Here is a 22,830-nt window from a genome sequence, read left to right on the forward strand (position 1 = left end):
CCTTCTTTTAATAAGGCTTCATAATGACAAAGTCCCCTGAGAGTGAAATCATCTATGTGGAATGTGCCCATGTCTTTAAAAAAATTCTGATAAACATCACTTCATGGTATTTAAGAGATTAAAAAAGACTTAAAATACATAAATGTTACTTTCAGGTTATTATAGCCAAGGAAACCTGTGGCCCAGCTATCAAAACATCTTAGCTGCAGCAAGTTCTGAGCAGTGGGCTTAGCCAAATTGGTTAGCCCTTTTTAGGACTGACTATACTGTCTTTGGAGTTGACCTTTAACTTACGATATAGAATATAATTGTTTCATCTCTGAGGCACATTTATGTATCCCTTTGCCCCAACACTAATTCATCATCTGCTTTATAGTAATTCCACTCAGACGTCACCATCAAGCCCATTGGAGGCTACTAAAGGATGTGAGTGCATGTATTTCCTAATCAGTGACATTAGTTTATATCTCCTTATTAAGGTACCCATTAAATTTATCCTGAGAGAGATAACATGAACACTAATGCACTTCACATCTTCCATCAGTGCTTTTTTATTTATTTCTATAATGGAGTTATTAATATCTGAATTTAAAAGTACAAGAGAATGCAAAGCTTTTAGTAATGGTCTACGATCTTTTACTTTGGCAAGATGTGGAAGATATGAAAAGCAAAGTCATCCATTATTATGTTGACATTTTTATTCTCTATCTCTAAAACATAGCCATTAAAATATACATGATACCGTTTATTTTTAAAGTAAGTTAATATCTTTTATATAATCGCCTCTTCTAAATAAAGTATATTATCTTAGTTTCCCTATAATTTATCTTTAAGTTATCTTGGTTTTCTAATTTTAATTTGAAACTCAAGAGTATATGTCCCTTTTGAATATGCCAGTCATAAAGTACTAATTGAATGTACTGTTCTAGGCTCTGGTGGGTATAAAAGTAGATGCCCTGTATGAAAAACAGTCCACATGTGTATAAAATCTAACTATTCTGGTGAATTCCCTTAACCAAAATAGATACTCCATAAATCTCTCTTCATTTCCATTCATTAGCACTTGCATTTGAGACATTTGGCAAAGTTGCTAATATGACTTTCCATTTGAGAAATCCATAAACTACTGCCTTCAAGGCCTACAGCAGCAGCTGGTACCTTTTTGTTTTGCTTTGAGTTTTTGCTATTACTGTTATTTCAAAGCTGGTAACATGAAATGAATAACGCCAAGAAGTAGCAGTTTGGCAGATCCGTTAGCACACACACTCCTGTTCGTCTCACTACCGACGGCGTTATTACCGTCTGCCTTTGGTCCTCACTCTTAGTCTGTTACCCCAGGTGCAGAAAGAGAAGGTTAGGTAGTGCAGCCTTTTTAATTTGCTCCTTACATCAGACTTCCTCTATGGTGAGTAAAACACAATATCTTAGACGCATTATATTTAAATCTGTACTAACATTCTCTTTCCCCCAAATAATCACATGGTTCAGTACTAGTGCCCACGTTTACTGGTGCTGCATTAGTTTGGGTTTAATAAGAAGCAGACTTCAAGAGGGAATTAGAGGGACAAATGATTTATTGAAAGAAGGAGCAGAGGAAGGTGAGAAGAGCCTTCAGACTGCAGTACAGATATGATACTTGTAGAAGAAGGAAGGAAGGAAGGAGAACTGAGTTGGAAAACTCTTGGACTACAACTCAGGTCTAAGTTGATGTGAAATACTCAAGCCAAAGCTGCTCACTGGAAGAGTCCCATGTTTTACCCTATAGGGCCTACCTCAGCAACATTGCTGTGCATGTCATTGGCTTGGAGCAGCCTGTATGAAGTTTGGCATGAATGCATCGAGGATCCAGAGGTGCAGTAGCTGGAGCCATCAGCCTTCATATGTATTCCCTGCTGCAGAAGATCTAAGGGACGCATTTTATGACTTACATGACTTCAAATAAGTTTAACACCTCAGTTCAGAATGTAATACTGCCAATACAGTGTTATTGTAAAGGTTAAATAAGGTTAAATAATGTATTTTAAAACCTTGGGACATGATAATACTTAATAAATATTAGTTCTTTTTCTGCTGTCTAGAATGTGATGGTTTTCTAACTTACTTTCCATAGAAGAACATCGTTAGAGTAGCAAATGTGCTGATGTTGTCTATATTAGTACTACTCAAGGTGTGTTCTACAGACCAGTATGTTACTAGCAGCAAAATAAGGAGCTTATACCAGATGTAAGTCAATGATGTCAATAAACACACTACTTAGTTCAAATGCAAATTTTTTTTCATATCAAGACAAGTAAGGAAGCAGTGTGTTTAGTTAAATTCCACCACAAGCCCCTTATTTATTGCGTATTGGCACTTTGAATAGTGTTGGACTTTAGTCAAATATAACCAAAATGTAATATCCTTTTAAAAATCAGATTTTCTTTTTCACCGTATATACAACTTCATTATACCTATTTCTGCTTGTCTGCTAAAGAGGAACTCACTGGAAGCTGGGCCCTGGTAACTCATGTTACTTATGTCAGTGAAAGCCAGTAGCACTGTTAGCATTTGTCAGCTTCAGGGCCTGTGATCAAATATCAAAGTAGGCAGGTTTGTCACTGTCACATTTCTAGGCCCCTTGCCTAACTCTTACCAGCAAATACTCATCGAGCTTCCGCCCCCTCGAGATACCGTGTGCCTACTACTGTCCAGTGTTCTCACTCTGCTCTGTTACAGCCTTGCGAGCCCCCAAGTTGTGATGCTCCACCAAAATCTGCCTTCCCTCACAGTTCCAGGGAACTCCAAGTCCTGTTCCCTCAGTAATGCAGAGGTGACTTGATCTCCTAGTTACAAATTTGCAATTTAAGATTTGAGCCTGTTACTGGAACAATATTAGACACATTTTTGAACTGTGGATGCCATATCTAAATGCATGAGTTATAATCTTTCTTTGGTTCATTTCACCATGTATACCAGAAATATTTGTCATCACACATCTGTAAAGCTGCTGACCTCTGCCCTAAAGTGGGTGTTGAGTTTTCCCACAACCTTTCACTTTGGTAACCTTCTTCCATGGGATGATGTTGGGCACCGAGACATGAATCCAGGAAGTCAATCAGACCTTTTCCTTGTATGTTTAAGGATTTAAAATATTAGCTGCATATTGTTTTTAGTTGCAGGCATCCTTTCATATTCACACACATACACACACTTTCATATTGAAACTAATTAGATGGAGATTTAGTGTGTTTTTTTTCTATGTATTCCCAGGTCTTTGACGATGTGTTAACATGATGTAGTAGACTAAGAATATCTAGTTTTGCCTTCATGCTTTTAAAAACTAAAGTGCATGTTTCATAAAATTAAAGTGTCCCAAGAGTCGGTTAATATAAAGTAATATTTTGCCAAGGTCATAAGTGATTTAATATGAAAGATCATATTTTATCGTAACCATAACAGACTTAGCAAAACCTCGGCAGACAAATTGCTGGTTTAGAAATGATCTGAACTTACTTTTCCCCAAAACACAAAACCCACAAGATTGTGTATATAAGGCAACAGGCATTATTTCATTGATCCCCAAGGTTGTGGATCTAGCGGCAGCTATTACAACGTGCTTTGTTTTTATTATTGCTCTGTTTAGTCAGTCATCCAAATTCTAGCCATTTCTGTTTATAGCAAGATAGAGCATATAACCCAGGCAGCACAGCTAGTCATACCTTTTTATTGATGTAATTTGACTTATTTTGGTTCCTTTCCTGGTGTCTAACATTTTGTGAAGCCCTAACATAAATTATTGGCTTGTATAACCCACTGCATCACCTTCACCCAGAGATTTGCTGCCTGTGCAGTTCCTTAATTTTCAAGTGTGAGAGATTTATTTTTCCTTAGTGAGTCCTAATGTTTCTGCACACACACGCACACATGCTTGTGCATGTGTGTGGGTATATAGGAATGCCAGTGAGAAAGTCCAACTTATTCTTGGTTAATTCCTGCATGAGATTCTGGAGAAATCTTTAAACTTAATAGATACTGGTTGCTGTGTTCTCAAGTTGACTTGATCGTGAACAGTTTGGTGGTGGTTTTAAATTTTTGCTCCAATTTTGCTTATGTTTCCTGGGGATTCTGACTAGTCAGGGTGCTGTACGCTTCATGTCCTCAGTGAATACTTACCGACTGTGTAACTGACCAATGACATTTCTTAAGCCCATGTAAATGACTCAGATACTATTACAAATATTGTATGTCAGACAAGCACTCTATGAGATAGATGGCCTTGTCCCCACTTGACAAACGAAGATTTTGGAGCTCAGAAAATGTAAACACTTTACCCAAAGTCATACAGTTTATACATGAAAGATTGGGATACTTTATCAGAAGATTTTTTTATGTACATGATTATATTTGATCTTTCAGTCCTTGAAGTGGACAGAATAAATTCATTTCTATGCTATTGAGTACATGGTCACTATAGTGGGCCTGGCTCAGTCCAGTACTATCCTCTGAACTCTGATATTACTTGGTGTTGGTTAAAGTTTGTAGGTCAGTAATGGCGTTGGTCACACCATTTTAGTGTGGTCACCAATGGCCGACTTTTGTTAAGTGATTCTCTGTTGCCTCCACGGTAGAGCCCCTGCTCAAATACTTGGTCTTCAAGTAAGCACTTTTATAATGAAAAAACAATGTGTATGGAGGGCAGGGGGTGGGGGCAAGCCTTGCAGATCTGTCCATGTCAACCACCTGCTTAAAACCTTCAAATCATTTCCCGAGGTTACCTTCCCACAACCCTTCCCCCTCAAAAACAAACATTTCAGCATGCCAAAGGCTTCACATGATCTGTCTTCTTCCTCCCTTTTCAGCCTCACCTTCTGCTGCCACTTACCCCAAAACCCCTGCCACTGGCCCTTTATGCCAGGAAAGCTGAACTACTTCACTGAGGTGAGGCCCACCTTCTGCTTCTGCTTTTTTTTAAATCCCCTTTTACCCCCTTTACTTGATACCTCCCCCTGTCACTCATGTGCTAAATTCCCATTCGGTCTCCACTGTACAGCTCCGTGGTCTTTCCTACTATAAGCCTTTCTTTACCTTCCTGAATAGAGTTATTATTCATCTTCTACTTTCCCTGCTCAACTTTAAAAAAAAATACTCATTTGGAACTTGCCTCGCAGCCCAGTAGTTAGGACTGGGTGCTTTCACTGCTGTGGGCCCAGGTTCCATCCCTGGTCGGGGGACCAAGATCCTACAAGCTGTGTAGCCTGGCCAAAAGACAAAACAAAGCCTCAGTCAAATATATCAGTATTTTTACATGTCTGTTGTCATTTATTGTATATGTAGATGTTCCCTACTAGACTAATAAACTCTGTTAAGGATGAGAGACCAAAATTTACTCATCCCTTTATCCCAACACAGTGTCTAGCACCAAAAATGGACTGAGCAAAGGTTTGTGCCTGGAAGACAGAAAGCATCAGTGACCCTCCTCTGGGAATTAAGGAATGAAAATTTAACACTAAAAGGAAAAGCCTGCCATTTGAAAGGAGAGCGGGGTACACATTAGTATCAAATGAAATTAGTGTCTTCACTTCTTATAAATGTGCTGGGCTTTGCATGTGTCTAGGACAATAATGCAGGGCTTTGAGAAGTGGAGTGAGATTAAAGAGAAGTTATACAGTGAGAGAGCATTTTCCTTTGGTAATAAGTTAGAGGTTATTGAGTACCTTTTTCTCTTCTAGTCAAACAGAAAGCTGACAAATGTTTTCCAAGTGTTATCAGAATTTTCTAATCTTTTGTCTTTCACTGACATTTTTATTTAATCATTTCAGATGCAATAGTAAATTACTGACCTTGTGTGTAATTCAACTAGTGCACTTAAAATGGCAATACAGGACAGATTGTTACCAGCTCACCAGGATGTGTGATGTGATACCATTTGAAGCTCTGAAAAGAGAAGGGAAGGGATTGTGTCTTCAGATAACTCAACCCTGGAGTTCTGGCCCATTAATACAGTTTTTAGTTGTATAAAAGTTACACATGCTGCTAGTTTAGCGAGTCAAATAGTTCCTTAAGGTTTATTATGAAACAGTATTTTTCCCTGTACCTTAAAGGAAACTACTTTAGTAATTTGAACAGATTCTGTCTTATGTGTGTTAGTCTCTTAGTCGTGTCCAACTCTTTGTGACCCCCATGGACTATAGCCCGCCAAGCTTCTCTGTCCATGGAATTCTCCAGGCAAGAATACTGGAGTGGGTTGCCATTCCCTTCTGCAGGGGATCTTCCCAACCCAGGGATCGAATCCGAGTCTTCACCATCTGAGCAACTGGGGACACTTACCTCCAAGTCACTAAATAACCTGACAGTATCGCTTCTTCTTGGGTTTTAAGATTATCAGTGATTCCTTCAGTAGAGGATGATAGTCTAGCTCCCTTTCACCACATCTTTACTGCAGGCATATTCCATTCTACCAATATGGGTTCGTATTTAAACTACCAGTTCTATATAAAGTTCCCTCATAGATAAGACATACAGTATACTATGATTCAGAGAAGGCAATGGCGCCCCACTCCAGTACTCTTGCCTGGAAAATCCCACAGACAGAGGAGCCTGGTGGGCTGCAGTTGATGGGGTTGCAAAGACATGACTGAGTGACTTCACTTTCACTTTTCACTTTCCTGCATTGGAGAAGGAAATGGCAACCCACTCCAGTGTTCTTGCCAGGAGAATCCCAGGGACGGGGGAGCCTGGTGGGCTGCCGTCTATGGGGTCGCACAGAGTTGGACACGACTGAAGTGACTTAGCAGCAGCATACTATGATTACTTTTTCTCTACCTAATATTTTTTTGTTTTCTTTGAAGTTTATGATTCTCTTATTTTTACTTTGATTAGTTTTCAATATGCTTATACCTAATTCTACCCCAAACTCTCCACCAGTTATCTAAATCTCCTCTCAAGATGTTCAGACATGTCAGATGTACAGTCAGTCAGTTGCTTGTCAGATTTTCAGTCAATTTAATCTTTGGAAATCTCTCCTGCTCCAGTCTGACCTGCTCCGTTCTCTTTGCCTTACCTAAAATCCTCAGGATTCCCATCACTTCTCTTGTGTTGAAATTCATTTTCTGAATGGATTCCATGTCTTCTTCTTTCTCAGGTTACTCTCGTTTTGTTGACAAATGTCTTCCTTTAGCTTCCTGAGAAAGGATGTATGGAGGTAAATTTTGGTGACTTTGTAAAACTGAAAATATCTTTATTCTTTTTTTATTTGGTATGAAATAAGCTGGAAATATTATATATATATATATATATTTTTTATATACCTATCAGTTCAGTTCAGTCGCTCAGTCGTGTCCGACTCTTGCGACCGCATGAATTACAGCATGCCAGGCCTCCCTGTCCATCACCAACTCCCAGAGTTCACTCAAACTCAGGTCCATCGAGTCGGTGATGCCATCCAGCCATCTCATCCTCTGTCATCCCCTTCTCCTCCTGCCCCTAATCCCTCCCAGCATCAGAGTCTTTTCCAATGAGTCAACTCTTCGCATGAGGTGGCCAAAGTACTGGAGTTTCAGCTTTAGCATCATTCCTTCCAAAGAATACCCAGGACTGATCTCCTTTAGAATGGACTGGTTGGATCTCCTTGCAGTCCAAGGGACTCTCAAGAGTCTTCTCCAACACCACAGTTCAAAAGCATCAATTCGTCGGTGCTTAGCTTTCTTCACAGTCCAACTCTCACATCCATACATGACTACTGGAAAAACCATAGCCTTGACTAGATGGACCTTTGTTGGCAAAGTAACGTCTCTGCTTTTCAATATGCTATCTAGGTTGGTCATAACTTTCCTTCCAAGGAGTAAGCGTCTTTTAATTTCATGGCTGCAGTCACCATCTGCCGTGATTTTGGAGCCCAGAAAAAGAAAGTCTGACACTGTTTCCACTGTTTCCCCATCTATTTCCCATGAAGTGATGGGACCAGATGCCATGATCTTCGTTTTCTGAATGTTGAGCCTTAAGCCAACTTTTTCACTCTCCTCTTTAACTTTCATCAAGAGGCTTCTAGTTCCTCTTCACTTTCTGCCATAAGGGTGGTGTCATCTGCATATCTGAGGTTATTGATATTTCTCCCAGCAGTCTTGATTCCAGCTTGTGCTTCTTGCAGCCCACCGTTTCTCATGATGTACTCTGCATAGAAGTTAAATAAGCAGGGTGACAATATACAGCCTTGACGTACTCCTTTTCCTACATAGGTATATAAAATAGCAACACCGACTCAATGAACAGGAGTTTGAGCAACCTTTGGGAGATAGTGAAGGACAGGGAAGCCTGGCGTGCTGCCATCCATGGGGTTCCATAGAGCTGAACACAGCTTAGCGACCTAACAACAACAGATATATTTTAAAGAATTTTCAAGTCAGTGCTCCATTATATTTTAGCTTCCAGTATTACTTTTGATGTTTGGTTTTTGTATTTGATTAGCCTAAAGATATTTGACTCCCCCACCCCCCTTTTTTTAATGTGATCTATATACTTTGTTTTGCTTTGCCTTGTTTCCTTTCTGGAAATCTGTAGAAAACCTCTTGTCCTCAGTGTTTTAAAATTTCAGGCTGATGGGCCCTTGAGTTTATTTTTATCCATTGTGCTGGGTACTCAGTGAATCCTTTTAGTCTGAAAATTCAAGTCATTGAGTTCTGGGAAGTTTCTTTGAATTATTTCATTGATGATTTCTTCTTTATTTTCTGTTTCTAGACTACTGTTGTATTTAGGTAATAGATCTTCCGCACTGATCCTCTAATGTTATCTCTTTTCTCCTGTTTTCCATCTCTTAGTCATTTATTTTAACTCCTCAGACATTCCCTTAACTTTGTATCTTGCCCATCTATTTTTTGTTGTTCATATTTCACTTTCATATTTTAAATTGCTAAGAACTCTTTTTTTCTCTGAATAGCATCCTGTGTGTAGTATCGTCTTTTATCCATCTGAGCATATTAATGGTTTTTGAAATATTTATTCTTATTTTTGTTTTCAGTTTGATCTTGATATTGTCATTTGCCTTAGAGGCACTTCTTAAGTTTAATGATACTTGATTGCATATTTCTTTTTAAGAGGAGAGGACTAGAAAACATTGGGAGCTCTTTGTGTTGTTAACTCTGAGGTTCACTTGCTGGGCTCTTTTCATTGGGGAATACCGAATGTCATCCTTCTTAGGTCTTTCCTCTGGGCTTGTCAAGGATCTTTCAGTATCCACCTGTAAAGTATTTGCCTGTGTTCTGGAAGCAGAGTGGAGGGAAGAGGGCTACAGACCTTAGCATCTAGTATGCACACTTTCATTTAATCCCTTGCTGGCAGTACAGTGCCTTTGCCCTTACCTGTGTTGATGTTTCCCTCTCCAAAATCTAAAATTCTAGTTTATTTGCCAAGGTGTAAGAGTGCTTGTTGCCTCAGTCTATGGAATTGAGAGGGGATCTGGAAATATAATTGTCCTGTTTTTTTTTTTTAATTGAGGTATAAGTGACGTACAACACTATATCAATTTCAGTGCATAACATAATGACTCAGTATTTGTATACACTGCAAAATGATCACTCAGTTTTCTGTTTTTAGCCCCACTTTTACTGCCAGTTTAAGAAGTACTTAGGGGCCACCAATTCCTGAGCCTTATGGTTGTTACTGAATTATAGCTCACATTGCCTCTCAAACCCCCTCTTCTGGCTTAGAATTCAGCTTTTTAAAAATCTGTCTATCCTGCTTTTCAACTTCCAAAATTTTGTTGCTGTTATAATCTTTGCAGCTCTTTCTTTGCTGTATTTACATATAAGCACAATACATACAGGGGATAATAATTTAAAACATTACTGTCTTCTCATTAGAAACAAAGGAAGCGTAAAGATAGAAAACCCCATTACTGACACTTTATGGAAGTTTCAGGAGGTTGCAGAAGTCAGTGTACATGTTTCAATCTGCCATCTTAACCCACAAGTTCCCAAAAGTTTTTAAGTAGAGAAGAGTTTTTATAAAGGTAAAAGAAACCAGCAAACTTTAAAATATTTTTTATTTTAACCGAATTCAGCTTGATTTTATTTCCAACAGTAGAAGAATGAATCCAAATAAAACTAGTGAATGTCTCAAAGCCACAACCAGGTTTTGATGAATATTTTTCCTTTTGTGATCAAGAATTAAAATCCAGAAGGTCACAAAACCTAGAGATTCAGAGATATTTCCACTAATTTCCAACACTTTTCTCAAGTTTTCCTAGGAGATACTCATCATGCTTCTCAAAGTTAATTGATGAGGTATTATTACCCTCTGAGAAACTTCATACATTAGACTGGGAAAAGAGAGAATGAAGTAGGTTAGAAAGTTGGTTCTGCCCTTCCTAATGTTCTTCCATAATATACACTTCACAGAAATAGTATCTTGGGAAGAGCATTATTTGATATTCATAACTTTAAATCAGATAGGCTAGAGTTTTATTGGTTTTATCAGTTGTGTAATCTTTAGGAGTTACTTAACCCTCTGAACTTGTATCTTCATCTTTGAAGCAAAGATTAAGTACAGTTGGCCCACCATGTCCATGGATTTGGCATCCCTGGTAACAGTGGGCCCATGCAGGGACTTGAGCATCTTTGGATTTTGGTATCTTCAGGGTTCTTGGAACCAATCCCCTACTGATACCAAGGGGCATCTGTAATATTTTGAGGGTATATAAACTTTAAATAAGATACGATATTAAAGAACCTGAAGACCAAATGATACCCATTTTTCTTCTTACTGGTTCAATCAGGGTAAGCTTTTCAGTGTATAACATTTAGACTACATCTGAAGAGAGGATAAGCTTTTAAAAGATAAGCCAGAGATGGAGACCTTCCTGGAAGGATAGACCTTCCAGACTGAAAGAATAGCGTGACAAAAGCATGGTTATGTCAAAGAATCAAGTCTGAGACTTGTTTAAAGACTGGCAAGTACTTCCAGGTGTTTTGGACTGTCCAGCACATGAAAGGCTGCAGCACAATGGGAGTGAGGCTGGGAAGGTTTTGATATAGGGGCACCTCAGCAAGAAAATTAAAAGGCTGGTGTTCTCACATATTGCAGCACTGAGTGAGATACAGACAAAGCAAGGATCCATTGGGAAAGCAAGGCCCCCTTCTCTGGTAAAGCTTATTTAATATGGCTTTTTAACAGCTTGATCTGATAGAGATCAAAATTATAATGGAAGTTATTGATAAACTTGGAAAAATATATGAGATATATATATATATACACACACTCTAAACAAGTATACTTGTCATGTAACTTGTTTGTTACTCTAAACAAGTCAAGAACGGTAAGTAAAGACTATGTCCAAGAGAAGAAGATTGCTATCTTTATGTTTCAAAGGCCATCAGGGGAATAAGGAGTAAAATTAAACCTTGATGATGGATCAGAAGAAATCAGAAAGGAGTTTTTAGGTCCCTTGAGAAATAATATTTTTTATCAGATCAAACTGCCCAATAGTGAAATGAAAAGCTTGAAGTGAATTAAAAATCTAGTCATTAGAGGTATATATACTAGAGCTAAATAATTATCAGAGATGTTGTAGAAAATGGGACTGTTTTGTGAAATGGTAAAAGCAAGTGCCTTCTAAGGTTATGCTCAACTCCATATGATTTTGTGCCTGACGAGGGCTCTTCTAGGTGTAAACTTTGCATCACGCTTTGCCCACAACAAACTATTCCACAAACTAGAACCTTGAGGATGGTTACAGATCCCCTGAGACAGTCCTGTCCTTTAGTCAACTATTTAAGCTGCTTGAGAGAGCTCCAGAAGCTGTCACTGGAGAGGAGGATTTTCTCCACAGTTCTGCTGAAAACAGTGGGACAGTCTCCATCCAAGTGGAGTCTTTGGCACTACTCCACAGACCTCAAGAACATCTTCACCTGCGTGGGAGCCTCCAGCCACCTTGAGACAGGGCTTACCACCCCTGGCAAACCCCCAGTAGCTCTAAAACTCTTTCCTTTTCTTTGTCTTAACTGAAATCTGAGCCCCTTCCATTGGAGACTTGTTTTCTGACACTCCACAGGAGCAGAAGGTGATGAAGATGGAGGTTGGGATGGGTAATTTGTCCATTTCTCATTACCATTACTTTTCCCTCCTTGTTTAAAACCATCATCTTGCTTTGGAGCAGTTTAACTGTTCAACTATCATACCTAGCCACTGTTGCTGCTGCTGCTAAGTCACTTCAGTCATGTTCAACTCTGTGCGACCCCATAGATGGCAGCCCACCAGGCTCCCCCATCCCTGGGATTCTCCAGGCAGGAACACTGGAGTGGGTTGCCATTTCCTTCTCCAATGTGTGAAAAGTGAAAGTGAAGTCGCTCAATCCTGTCTGACTCTTAGTGACCCCATGGACTGCAGTCCACCAGGCTCCTCCATTCATGGAATTTTCCAGGCAAGAGTACTGGAGTGGATTGCCATTGCCTTCTCCTACCTAGCCACATCATCTGGTATTCTGGCTATTTCTTTGGGGCACTCAGAACTTGGAACCTCACTTAAGATCTTCCGTTCTAGGCCACTACTTCTATAGTAACTGTGTTTTTACCCTAATATCATCCCCTGTCTTTCCCATGTTCTCTCTTGCTCCTGTGCTTTTATGCCTGCAGTTTCCTCCCTTTGGAACTGTTTCCGTACTCTTTCACCTGATAAAATCCAGCTTGCAGTGTGTGGCCGGATAGGTTATCACTTCTTTCCCAGGTGGATCTGTCTCCCCTAGAGTTGGTCAGGCCTTCTTCCTCTGTGTTCCTATAATTTTCTCTAATTTGATATTTATTATTCTTTAATATATTTTGTTTCTGATTTTTAAATGTCTTTTCTACTATATTATTATTACCTGAAAAGCAAGTACTCCCTGTTCTTTATTTTGTAACTTTTTAACCCATGGCCTGGTGCGTAGAAGGTGTTCAGTACCTCCTGGAAGAATGCATACGATTCCAGCTGCTTGTCTTCTGTGTGCCCGTATAAGACTGTAAAGGTCGAACAAAAAGTAGGAGACCGGTATTATTACTATAGCTAGTTCATATCTAGCTCAAATAGGTAATAATTAAATAACTAGTTAAATAATTAAGTACAGACACACCACTGGTGGACTTAGGTTCAGAATGTAAGTCTGCCCTTTACCTGCTATAGTTTTATGCTTTATTCCTATTAACCTTATCACTGTCACCCTACTTTTGTGTTTCTGCCAGTTTTCCAGTCCCCTTACTTTAATCTTTTGGCATTTCTTATTCTCAAAACATAGTGAATATATTTGCTTATCTTGGATGTTTTCTTTTTCATGAGTCTTGTCTTTTAAGGCTATAGTGTGTTACATTTAGGACACATCTGATTCAGTTGAGATCAAAAATAACAACATACAGGCTTAACCAAAAGGAAGTTAGAAAGAAAAACTAGTAATGGAGTATAAAAATAAGGTGCAACATTAATGGTTAAGTATAAAAAATAGTAATGTTCTTAGCAATAGCTGTTGAGGAAAGGGGATGAGAAGTAACAATTTAAGATGCTTATAATCCACAGACTGTGTTGAGAGTTTTACATACATGGTTTTATTTATTCCATACAATAACCCTGTGAAGCAAATGTTGTGTGTATTACGTAGGTCAGGAACCAGAAGTTCAGAGGGGTTAAGTGACTTGCTCAAGGTCACAGAGATGTTAATGTGCAAACTTGGAGTTCAACCCAAGACTTTTTCACTTTTTAGTTCCTCTCCTCTTCTGCTTCACATATTTTAAATTGGTGTTTTATTAGCTTATTTTTGATTTAAGAGTTTTGGAAGTTAGCTCAGACGTTAACACGGAAGTGGCAGTTTGAAGACAGAAGATCATGTGGTTTAATAACCTTAGAATAATCCTTAGAAGCAGCTAACTGATTTGAGGGGGGTGGTTTTATATTATAACCTGTTCAAAGATTATTAATTAATAGTGCAGAGAGCAATATTTAAACAGCAAGTAGAGCTCTCACCAAATCTCTTGATGCAAATTTTAATACAGTCTAAAATTTGTGCTGATTTTTCTTTGGACAGTTGTCCAGAATTGTTCGTGCCTGCTTAGATGATTAACACATTATAGAGACTTTATTTTCAATGTACTTTGTTAAGAAGAAAAATGTGTTCAGACTCTATTGTGAAATGAAATAAAATGATTCCTTGGCCAATCTGCTCCTCTTCCCATTGACACCACCCCACACACACATACCTTTACACATATACTCATCTAATACACTTACTCACTGCCTGTGTCACTTAGATTCTTTCCTCCATCTCCACTGATTTGTCTTCTTTCCTACCATTTTGTACCCAGCTTAGCTCAACTCCTTTTCTGTAGGTCCCAGTACTTCAAGAAAGTTTTTCCCACAGAGACTTCTCTGTAAACCAAAAAGCAAATTTGGATTTTACCCCTGCAATGTGCACTCAAAAGTTTATTAATTATCCCCCCAAAGTTGATTAATTACCATCACTTGGCATAATGTTAGTTGCCACATATTGAACAATAAATAGATCCCTGCCATTAACAGTCTTATTGTAGGCATTGTGTATGGTCTATGGGAGCAAATTATTTAATCTCTCTGTGTCTCAATGTCCTCATCTGTCATACAGGGATGATGCTTTGTTACAGTTCTTATGATGGTGATTAAATGAATTAGTATTTGTGTAGTACTCAAAACAGAGCCTAGCATACAGAAAATACCACAGAATTGTTTTTATTTACCAAAACAAGACTTAACTTCACAATACTTCATCTAGTTCTAAAAAATCCTTTTGGTATCTTTACAAGTATCATAAGTTTAGAGATTAGTTTATAAAGAAATGTTGGCTCAAGGGCCAACAAGGCCAAAGTCGAGGGTGTTGGTCAGCCTGGGCTCTCCTTGGAGACGCTTAGGAATAATCCACTTCCAAACTGATTTAATTGTTGGCAGAGTCCAGTGCCTTGCAGCTGTAGGTCTGAGCGGGCTTAGTTCCTGGCTTTCTGCTCCTGGATGCTGCCTACATTCCTTCACACATAGCACCTCTGTCTTCTGACCTGTAATGTCCTGTCAAGCCCTTCTCACAGTTTAGATCTCTCAGAACATTCTCTTCTGCTGCCAGCCAGAGAAAACGGTCTTCTTTTAAAGGTTCGTGTGATCAAATTAGGCCTACCCAGGTGATATCCCTTTGCCATAAACATAAAATGACCAGGGATGTAACTCTGGGCTAAAGGTGGTAGAGGCCATCTTAAAATTCTGCCTATGGCCCCACCCTTCAGGCTGTCATTGAAAGATAACTGCCCCCCTAGGTTTACCTGGTTATCATTCATTTAAGAGGTAGCCTCCCCAGGGTGACATCCGTGCCTGAGTCACGTTGAAATATTCCATCATATGTTGCACACCTTCCCTGTAGTAGATATTCAGTACACATCCAGTGAATTAATTATACTTTCTGTTAAATGAATTGTGAGATCAAAAGATGAGCAGAATTGTTCCAGACCAGATAGTAAGAGCATCTATCCAATTGGAGGGGCGCTGTGCACTTGACACTTCATTAACATTTGGAAGGGTTTTTGTTTGTTTGTTTGTTTTTGCTTCTCTTTTTTTGAGGCTACATTTATTTATGATCAACCAAAGAGACTAAACAGTGGATGCATGGGCTTGGACTCTAATGCAATTCAAATGAGGTCAGGAAAATGCCACAAAAGAAAAAACCTTAAAAGGCATGAAGTAGATATTATAGTAAAATTGCTATTGGACTGTGAAGAAGGCTGAGCGCGGAAGAATTGATGCTTTTGAACTGTGGTGTTGGAGAAGACTCTTGAGAGTCCCTTGGACTGCAAGGAGATCCAACCAGTCCATTCTGAAGGAGATCAGCCCTGGGATTTCTTTAGAAGGAATGATGCTAAAGCTGAAACTCCAGTACTTTGGCCACCTCATGTGAAGAGTTGACTCATTGGAAAAGACCCTGATGCTGGGAGGGATTGAGGGCAAGAGGAGAAGGGGACGACAGAGGATGAGATGGCTGGATGGCATCACTGACTCGATGGACGTGAGTCTGAGTGAACTCCAGGAGTTGGTGATGGACAGGGAAGCCTGGTGTGCTGTGATTCATGGGGTCGCAAAGAGTCGGACACGACTGAGCGACTGATCTGATCTGACGTCATTAGAGAAAGAAAAGAGCATGCTGGAAAACTGTGTTCCATTTAGGGCACCTCATTACCAGATTATTTAAGGGAAACTGGAGGGAGTTCAGAGACATAAAGAATGATGAAGAGGCTATAGGGATTAATTTACAAGCAAAGATTTTAAAAAACTAAACATGTATAGCTCAACTAAACATGTATAGCTTAACTAAACAACAGCTGAGTAGAGATGTAACTATTGTCAAATGTCTGATATCAAGAGAAGGATTGTGTTTTTCTAAAGAGTTGAGAGTCCCTTTCTAATTATTAGAATTAAATGAGAAATGAGAAAACAATCTTTTCTATCCAACTTGTAAGCAGTATTTAGACTGTGTGTTAGCATGTGAAGTGTCAGAGTTGAATCCAATCTCAGCTCCTCTACCTGCTACCTGTGGTAATTCAGACAACTCCTTTAGCCTTTTCCATTTTGTCATGTGTGGAGTGGGAATTATATGACCTATCTCACGGGGTTATTATGAGGATTAAATGAAACAGTGAGGTTTTGTGCCTGGCACAGGTTGTAAATTGAAAAGAATGGTAAATACTATTGGTATTCATTCTTAAGTGGTTAAGACTTTGGAGTGCTAGAGTCAGACACACCTGGGGTGCAAATTCAGGTTTTTTTTTATTTTATTTTTATTTATTTGTGCTAGGTCTTCATTGCTGCACAGGCTTTTCTATGGTTGTGGTGAGCAGGGGCTACTCTAGCTGCAGTGCGTGAACTTCTCATTATGGTGGCTTCTCTTGTTGCACAGCACAGGCTCTAGAGCGTTTGGGCTTCAGTAGTTGTGGCTCCGGGGCTCTAGAGCACAGGCTCAGTAGTTGTCATACACGGGCTTAGTTGCCCGTTGGCATGTGGGATCTTCCGAGATCAGGGATCAGACTCCTGTCTCCTGCATTGGCAGGCAGATTCGTTACCACTGAGCCACCAGGGAAGCCCTCTACAATTTATTAACTCTAAGTCTCAGTTTCTTCAACCCTCTGAGTGTTATAGTGAGGACTAATGAAATAATATAGTGTGAAATACTTATAATGATTGGCACATTAATTAGTAAATTTGTTAGTAGCTGTAGCATTATTTTAATTATCATTAACACAATCATCATTCCAGGGAGACCCTGACCAAAGTACTGGTATATATTCAAGTTATTTCCAAATTTCCCCTATTATAAACAATGCCATATACATACCTCTGTTTCCATCATAATCAACACACACACACACAAACAGAATTCAGTAATTATTTGTTGAATTCAGTCTGCTAAGTTCTACCAATAATCATGTCAAAGACTTGTGGACACTGCATTGCTACAGAGATGCTGCAGTGGGCTTCTATACTCCTTGTGTGATCAAATTTATGGCAATAGATTTAAGTGCATCATTCACTGTAATAAAACTCTGACACTTAGATTTACCTGAATTTCTATGAAAGAATCCCTGCTTTTATAATGACATTTTCATTTTTGTCTTTTACACACCTAAGTGCTCCCTGTGGCTTCTCTTTACAAATAGGATTGTGTTGTTGTAGAATCAACTCTAGCTCGATTAAGCAAAACTAGTATTAGTTTAGAGGGCTTCCAATTAAAAGATATTAAGATTAATCAGAGGGTATTAATCAGATGTATTCATCAGTGATAACTTCACAGAAAGTACAGGATGGCCAGAAAAAGAGCTACAGATGAGGAAAAAAAGCCACATGAAAAGATGCTAGATATTACTAGTCATTCAGTTCAGTTCAGTCGCTCAGTCGTGTCTGTCTCCTTGAGACCCTGTGGACTGCAGCACTCCAGGCTTCTCTGTCCATCACCAACTCCTGGAGCCTACTCAAACTCATGTCCATCATGTCAGTGATGCCATCCAACCATCTCATCCTCTGTCATTCCCTTCTCCTCCCGCCTTCAATCTTTCCCAGCATCAGGGTCTTTTCCAGTGCGTCAGTTCTTCGCATCTGGTGGCCAAAGTACTGGAGTTTCAGCTTCACCATCAGTCCTTCCAATGAATATTCAGGACTGATTTCCTTTAGGATGGACTGGTTGGATCTCCTTGCAGTCCAAGGGACTCTCAGGAGTCTTCTCCAACACCACAGTTCAGAAGCATCAATTCTTCAGCACTCAGCTTTCTTAGAGTCCAACTCTCAAATCCATACATGACCACTAGAAAAACCATAGCCTTGACTAGATGGACCTTTGTTGGCAAATGCCTCTGCTTTCTAATATGCTGTCTAGGTTAGTCATAGCTTTTCTTCCAATGAGCAAGCATCTTTTAATTTCATGGCTGCAGTCACCATCTGCAGTGATTTTGGAGCCCAGAAAAATAAAGTCTGTCACTGTTTCCACTATGTCCCCATCTATTTGCCATGAATTGATGGGACCAGATGCCATGATCTTGAGTTTTAAGCCAACTTTTTCACTCTCCTCTTTCACTTTCATCAAGAGGCTCTTTAGTTCTTCTTTGCTTTCTACCATAAGGGTGGTGTCATCTGCATATGTGAGGTTACTGGTATTTCTCCTGGCAATCTTGATTCCAGCTTGTGCTTCACCCAACCCAGCATTTTGCATGATGTACTCTGCATATAAGTTGAATAAGCAGGGTGACAATATATAGCCTTAATATACTCCTGTCCCAATTTGGAACCAGTCTGTTGTTCCATGTCCAGTTCTAACTGTTGCTTCTTGACCTACATACAGATTTCTCAGGAGGCAGGTCAGGTGGTCTGATATTCCCATCTCTTGAAGAATTTTCCACAGTTTGTTGTGATCCACAGTCAAAGGCTTTGGCATCAGGGAAATGCAAATTGAAACTATAATGAGACACTACTACCAGAATGGCTAGAATTTTTAAGACATATCATCAATTCCTGATGATGATGCAGAGCAACTGAAACACTCATACATTGCTGGTGGGAACGCAAGATTGTGTAGCCATTTTTGAAGACAGTTTGGTATTTTGAAAATAAACAGCTACCATTCAAACCAGAATTTCCACTCCTTGGTATTGGTCCAAGAGAAATAAAAACTGCAAGTCCAAAACAAAAACCTGTGCCCAAATGTTTATAGCAGCTTAATTCTTAATAGTCCAAAACAGGAGACAACCCAAATGTGCATCAACCAGCATACAGATAAACAATTTGTGGTATATTCATACCATGGAATACTAGTCAGACTCAGCAATGAAAAGGAACATATACATGCAACAGCATGAATGAATCTCAAAAACAAATGAAAAAAGGCAGGCAGTAGATGCTAAATATTCTGTGATTCCATTTTAAGACATTCTAGAAAACTGTCTCTGCCCTGTTAGACTACGATCTCTTAGATCTAATACAGCTCCTAACACCAGGATTGCATCAGAGTCCGTGAACTGGAAGCAGAAATGGCTAAATCTGATCAGTTTAGGGAATAAGTTTTAGCTCTCAAGTGAATCAGGAATCTAGATTTGGCCAAAGGTCAGTATAAGGTAGCCTAGGGTGAATCAGAGTGCAGCAGACTGTTAACAGGAGGACAGGGAGCCAAGGTGAAGCCTGCTGGACATGACATCATGAATATCAGCTCTAATGGATCCTACACAAGTTCATCCACTCACATCGCTGTCTGCCTCCAGAGAACGTAACCTTTCTTTGATGATCACTAATTAAAGCTGATTGTAGTTACTATCAAGGGTCTGGTTTACCTGCCTTTGACAAATTTCCAGTTGTACTTTGCTTGTCCATTTGCAGTATGCTTTACTGACCCTCTTCAACAACTCTTAAAAACTGGCAGTGACAGAGACCCCACTTACAAACCAGGTTGACCCCAGAGTTGCATCAGTTTAATCGTGCTCCTAGTTATTTTCTGGCAAACATAAGAATCTGAAGCAAACAACCATCTTAATTGAAGTGTTTTTAATATGAAATATTTTATAATGCTAAGCTTGGCTCAGATATAACGTGTACCTCATAAATACAACATGTGCTATAAAGAAAAGAGCCTGTGGTTAAACTCACAAACTTAGATTCTGGTCCCTGAACTCCACCTGTTTACCCTTGGCTTGGCCACTTAGCCTCTCACTTAACTTCCACGGTGAATGAATCAGGTGGACTGATGCTCCAACATGAATCCCATGATTCTGAGGGTAGTTGGAAGGATGATTGGCAGAATGAAAAGAAAAACTTTTCTATTACTAGACTTAAGAGTTTTTAGACCTTTTAGACTTTTCAGGTCTCAGACTGGCAGGCTTCAGCTGTGTCCAGTGTTTACATTATAACATACCTATTTTGGGGGAAAAGAACTGGCAAGGTTATAGATAAGGATGGAAAAGTACTTAGTTTGTTCTTGCAACTAGTGGCCCATAATCAGGTTTTTATACTTTTCCTTAGAGGTGTGTATTGCAATAACTTACTGTAAGAAACAATGTTATTGCTCATATTAAATATTCTTTAAGTAGTTTTTCCACATCTTTGAAAGAGTTGTATTTTCTTCTAGGAAGGTAGATTTTATTTTTGACGTGGTGATACCCTTTTTTTAAGTTCTTAATCTAGTTCTTTTTATATCAGTGAAACCTTAATATTTAAAAATGAAATATTGGTAACTAGTCCTATAGAGACTTTTGACTACATAAGCCAGAATTCTAAAGTAAAGTCTTTGATGCATATGTGCATTTTTAATTTCTTAATTTTTCAACTCTTCTAGACCAGTTCTCTCTTTGTAGTCAAATTCATTGTAATCCCATCACGAAAGTATTGATCTTTTAGTAACCTTTATTGAAGCATTGTATTAATCCACATTCCCACACGGTAACAGACGGTTTGTATCAAACGTATCATTCAGCTTAGCTCAGGCCCCATATGGAACTAATAAGCCACGCAATAAGTGGCCTTGCGTAGATGCATGTGGCTTGGAAGGGTAAGAGTGTGTGTGTGTTGTCTAAACTGAATTTTTCCTTCCAAAACCTAAATGACAGAATGATTCTTGAGCCCCCAGTGTCTTTCCCAGCCTGGAAAAAGTGAGTGTTTAAAAAATAAAAATAAAATTGAGCACTTTGATATTAAATTAGGCCTCTTAACGCCATAGGAGGATGCTCACCGAGTACAAGAACTCAGCATTTATTTCTCAAAAGTACAATCACACTTTATTTTAAAATATGATCTCCAGAGCTGCAGAAGACTTACCTAGTCAGTGGAGCACCATTTATCAAGCTGCATGAACTAGTTAATTTCAACTATAAGAGCTCTAACATCATAGTTGATCTGTCTATATAGTGATTTGAGGTGAACCCCACATGTGGCTTCGGGAAAATACTGTATCTTTATACAAAAAGGTGGTGTGGGAGAGGAAAATAGAGAAACGATAGTTAATGGAGTTGACATGGCCGTAGTTGTCTGCTGAGGGCTGAATGTATCCCTGGCTCTGATTTTCTTCTTTGTTGTTGTTCCAGTAACCATAAAGCTAGATCTTCCTGGTGGTGGTGGTGATTGTTGTTTAGTTGCTCAGTCATGTCTTACTCTTTGCGATCCCATGGACTGCAACACACAAGGCTTTCCTGTCCTTCATTATCTTCTGGACTTTGCTCAAAGTCATGTCCACTGAGTCTGTGAAGCCATCCAACCACCTCCTCCTCTGTCGCCCCCTTCTCCTTGTTGTTTTAGTGTAAGGATTTTCTTTTGCTAGTAGACCATAGTCTTTGTTCATTTTCCCAGGGAAACCGCTGCAACATTGCTTCTCCTCACTTCCCATCTAATTTGTCATCTGCGTGTAGTTTTCACCTCCTAGCCTACCATAGAGTTGCGCAGAAATTTAACAGCTCCCATGGAATCGTAAGCCAATCAGAGTGAAGCTGAAATTCAAGCTAATTGAAACCAAAATTCCACTTACCACTGCTTAGACTCTTTGGGTGGTGGTGCAGTAGGAAGTTGTTACAAAAGGTGTTTATTTCAGAGACTAATTTGAAGCAGTTAGACAGACCCAAAGCAACATTTTATTTGCCTGGGTTTCTTGGCATCTGCCTTCCCCAATCAGAATTGAGAACAGAGGGAGCTCCTTTTAGGAAAGTGTGGTATTTATTGATAGTAGTTCGTAAGGGCAGATTTTGATGGAATGTTGACGTAAGATTTCTCACACAAAAAGAATACTGTAGTCTTTAAATCTGTCCTTCACAGCTGCCTCCTAGTTCACTTTCCTGCCTAAAACCCTGTAGTAGACTCTTAGTGCTGTCAAGGAAGATAAATCTGAATCCTTGAGCTGAGTGTTCTAGGCCCTTGTTGTTGTTTTTAAATAGCCTTTATTTTTCAAAACAGTTTAAGTTCACAACAAAATTGAGCAGAAAGAAAACTAGCCCTATATATCCATATTATTTTATGATGCCGTATTTTAGAGAACAGAAAATATAACAAAAGGACTATATATTTATAAAAGAAACAGAAAATAGAGAAAAGTCAACAATGATTAACCACATTTTCCTAGCACTCAAGGAAAACTTCTATTAGAACTTTATTCTTCAGGATCTTTTTCTCTGTTTATGTAAGCAGAGATATATTTTTCAAAGACTGATGTCATGCCGTACATGGTATCACTTGGCATTTTTTACTTAACAATCCCTTCTCACTAGACTCTCGAAAGTTTTAATGAACAGTCTCTAAAAACCAGGCCTCAGGAGTGTCCATTCTATATAAAAGTCCTGATTGAACTCTTACAACAATTTTATGAGACAAACA

The 22,830-nt window shown here is 39.1% G+C and overlaps 1 protein-coding gene across 5 annotated transcripts in view; it reads left to right on the top strand.

Moving 5' to 3' along the window:
* The window catches only part of UVRAG (UV radiation resistance associated), a 328,758-nt gene that overhangs the window by 268,827 nt on the left and 37,101 nt on the right, over nt 1–22,830 (top strand). Inside the window, exon 14 of one of the 5 annotated variants that reach the window (XM_059874961.1) lies at nt 1,766–11,956. The exons of the other annotated variants lie outside the window; for them this stretch is intronic. Coding sequence (XP_059730944.1) covers nt 1,766–1,942 — 177 coding nt within the window. The 3' untranslated portion in view covers nt 1,943–11,956. Of the gene's footprint in view, nt 1–1,765; nt 11,957–22,830 lie in introns of those variants that run through there. 5 annotated transcript variants of the gene reach the window in all.

The sequence above is a fragment of the Bos taurus genome, chromosome 15 (assembly GCF_002263795.3).
Source record: "Bos taurus isolate L1 Dominette 01449 registration number 42190680 breed Hereford chromosome 15, ARS-UCD2.0, whole genome shotgun sequence".
NCBI classification, from domain to species: Eukaryota; Metazoa; Chordata; class Mammalia; order Artiodactyla; family Bovidae; genus Bos; species Bos taurus.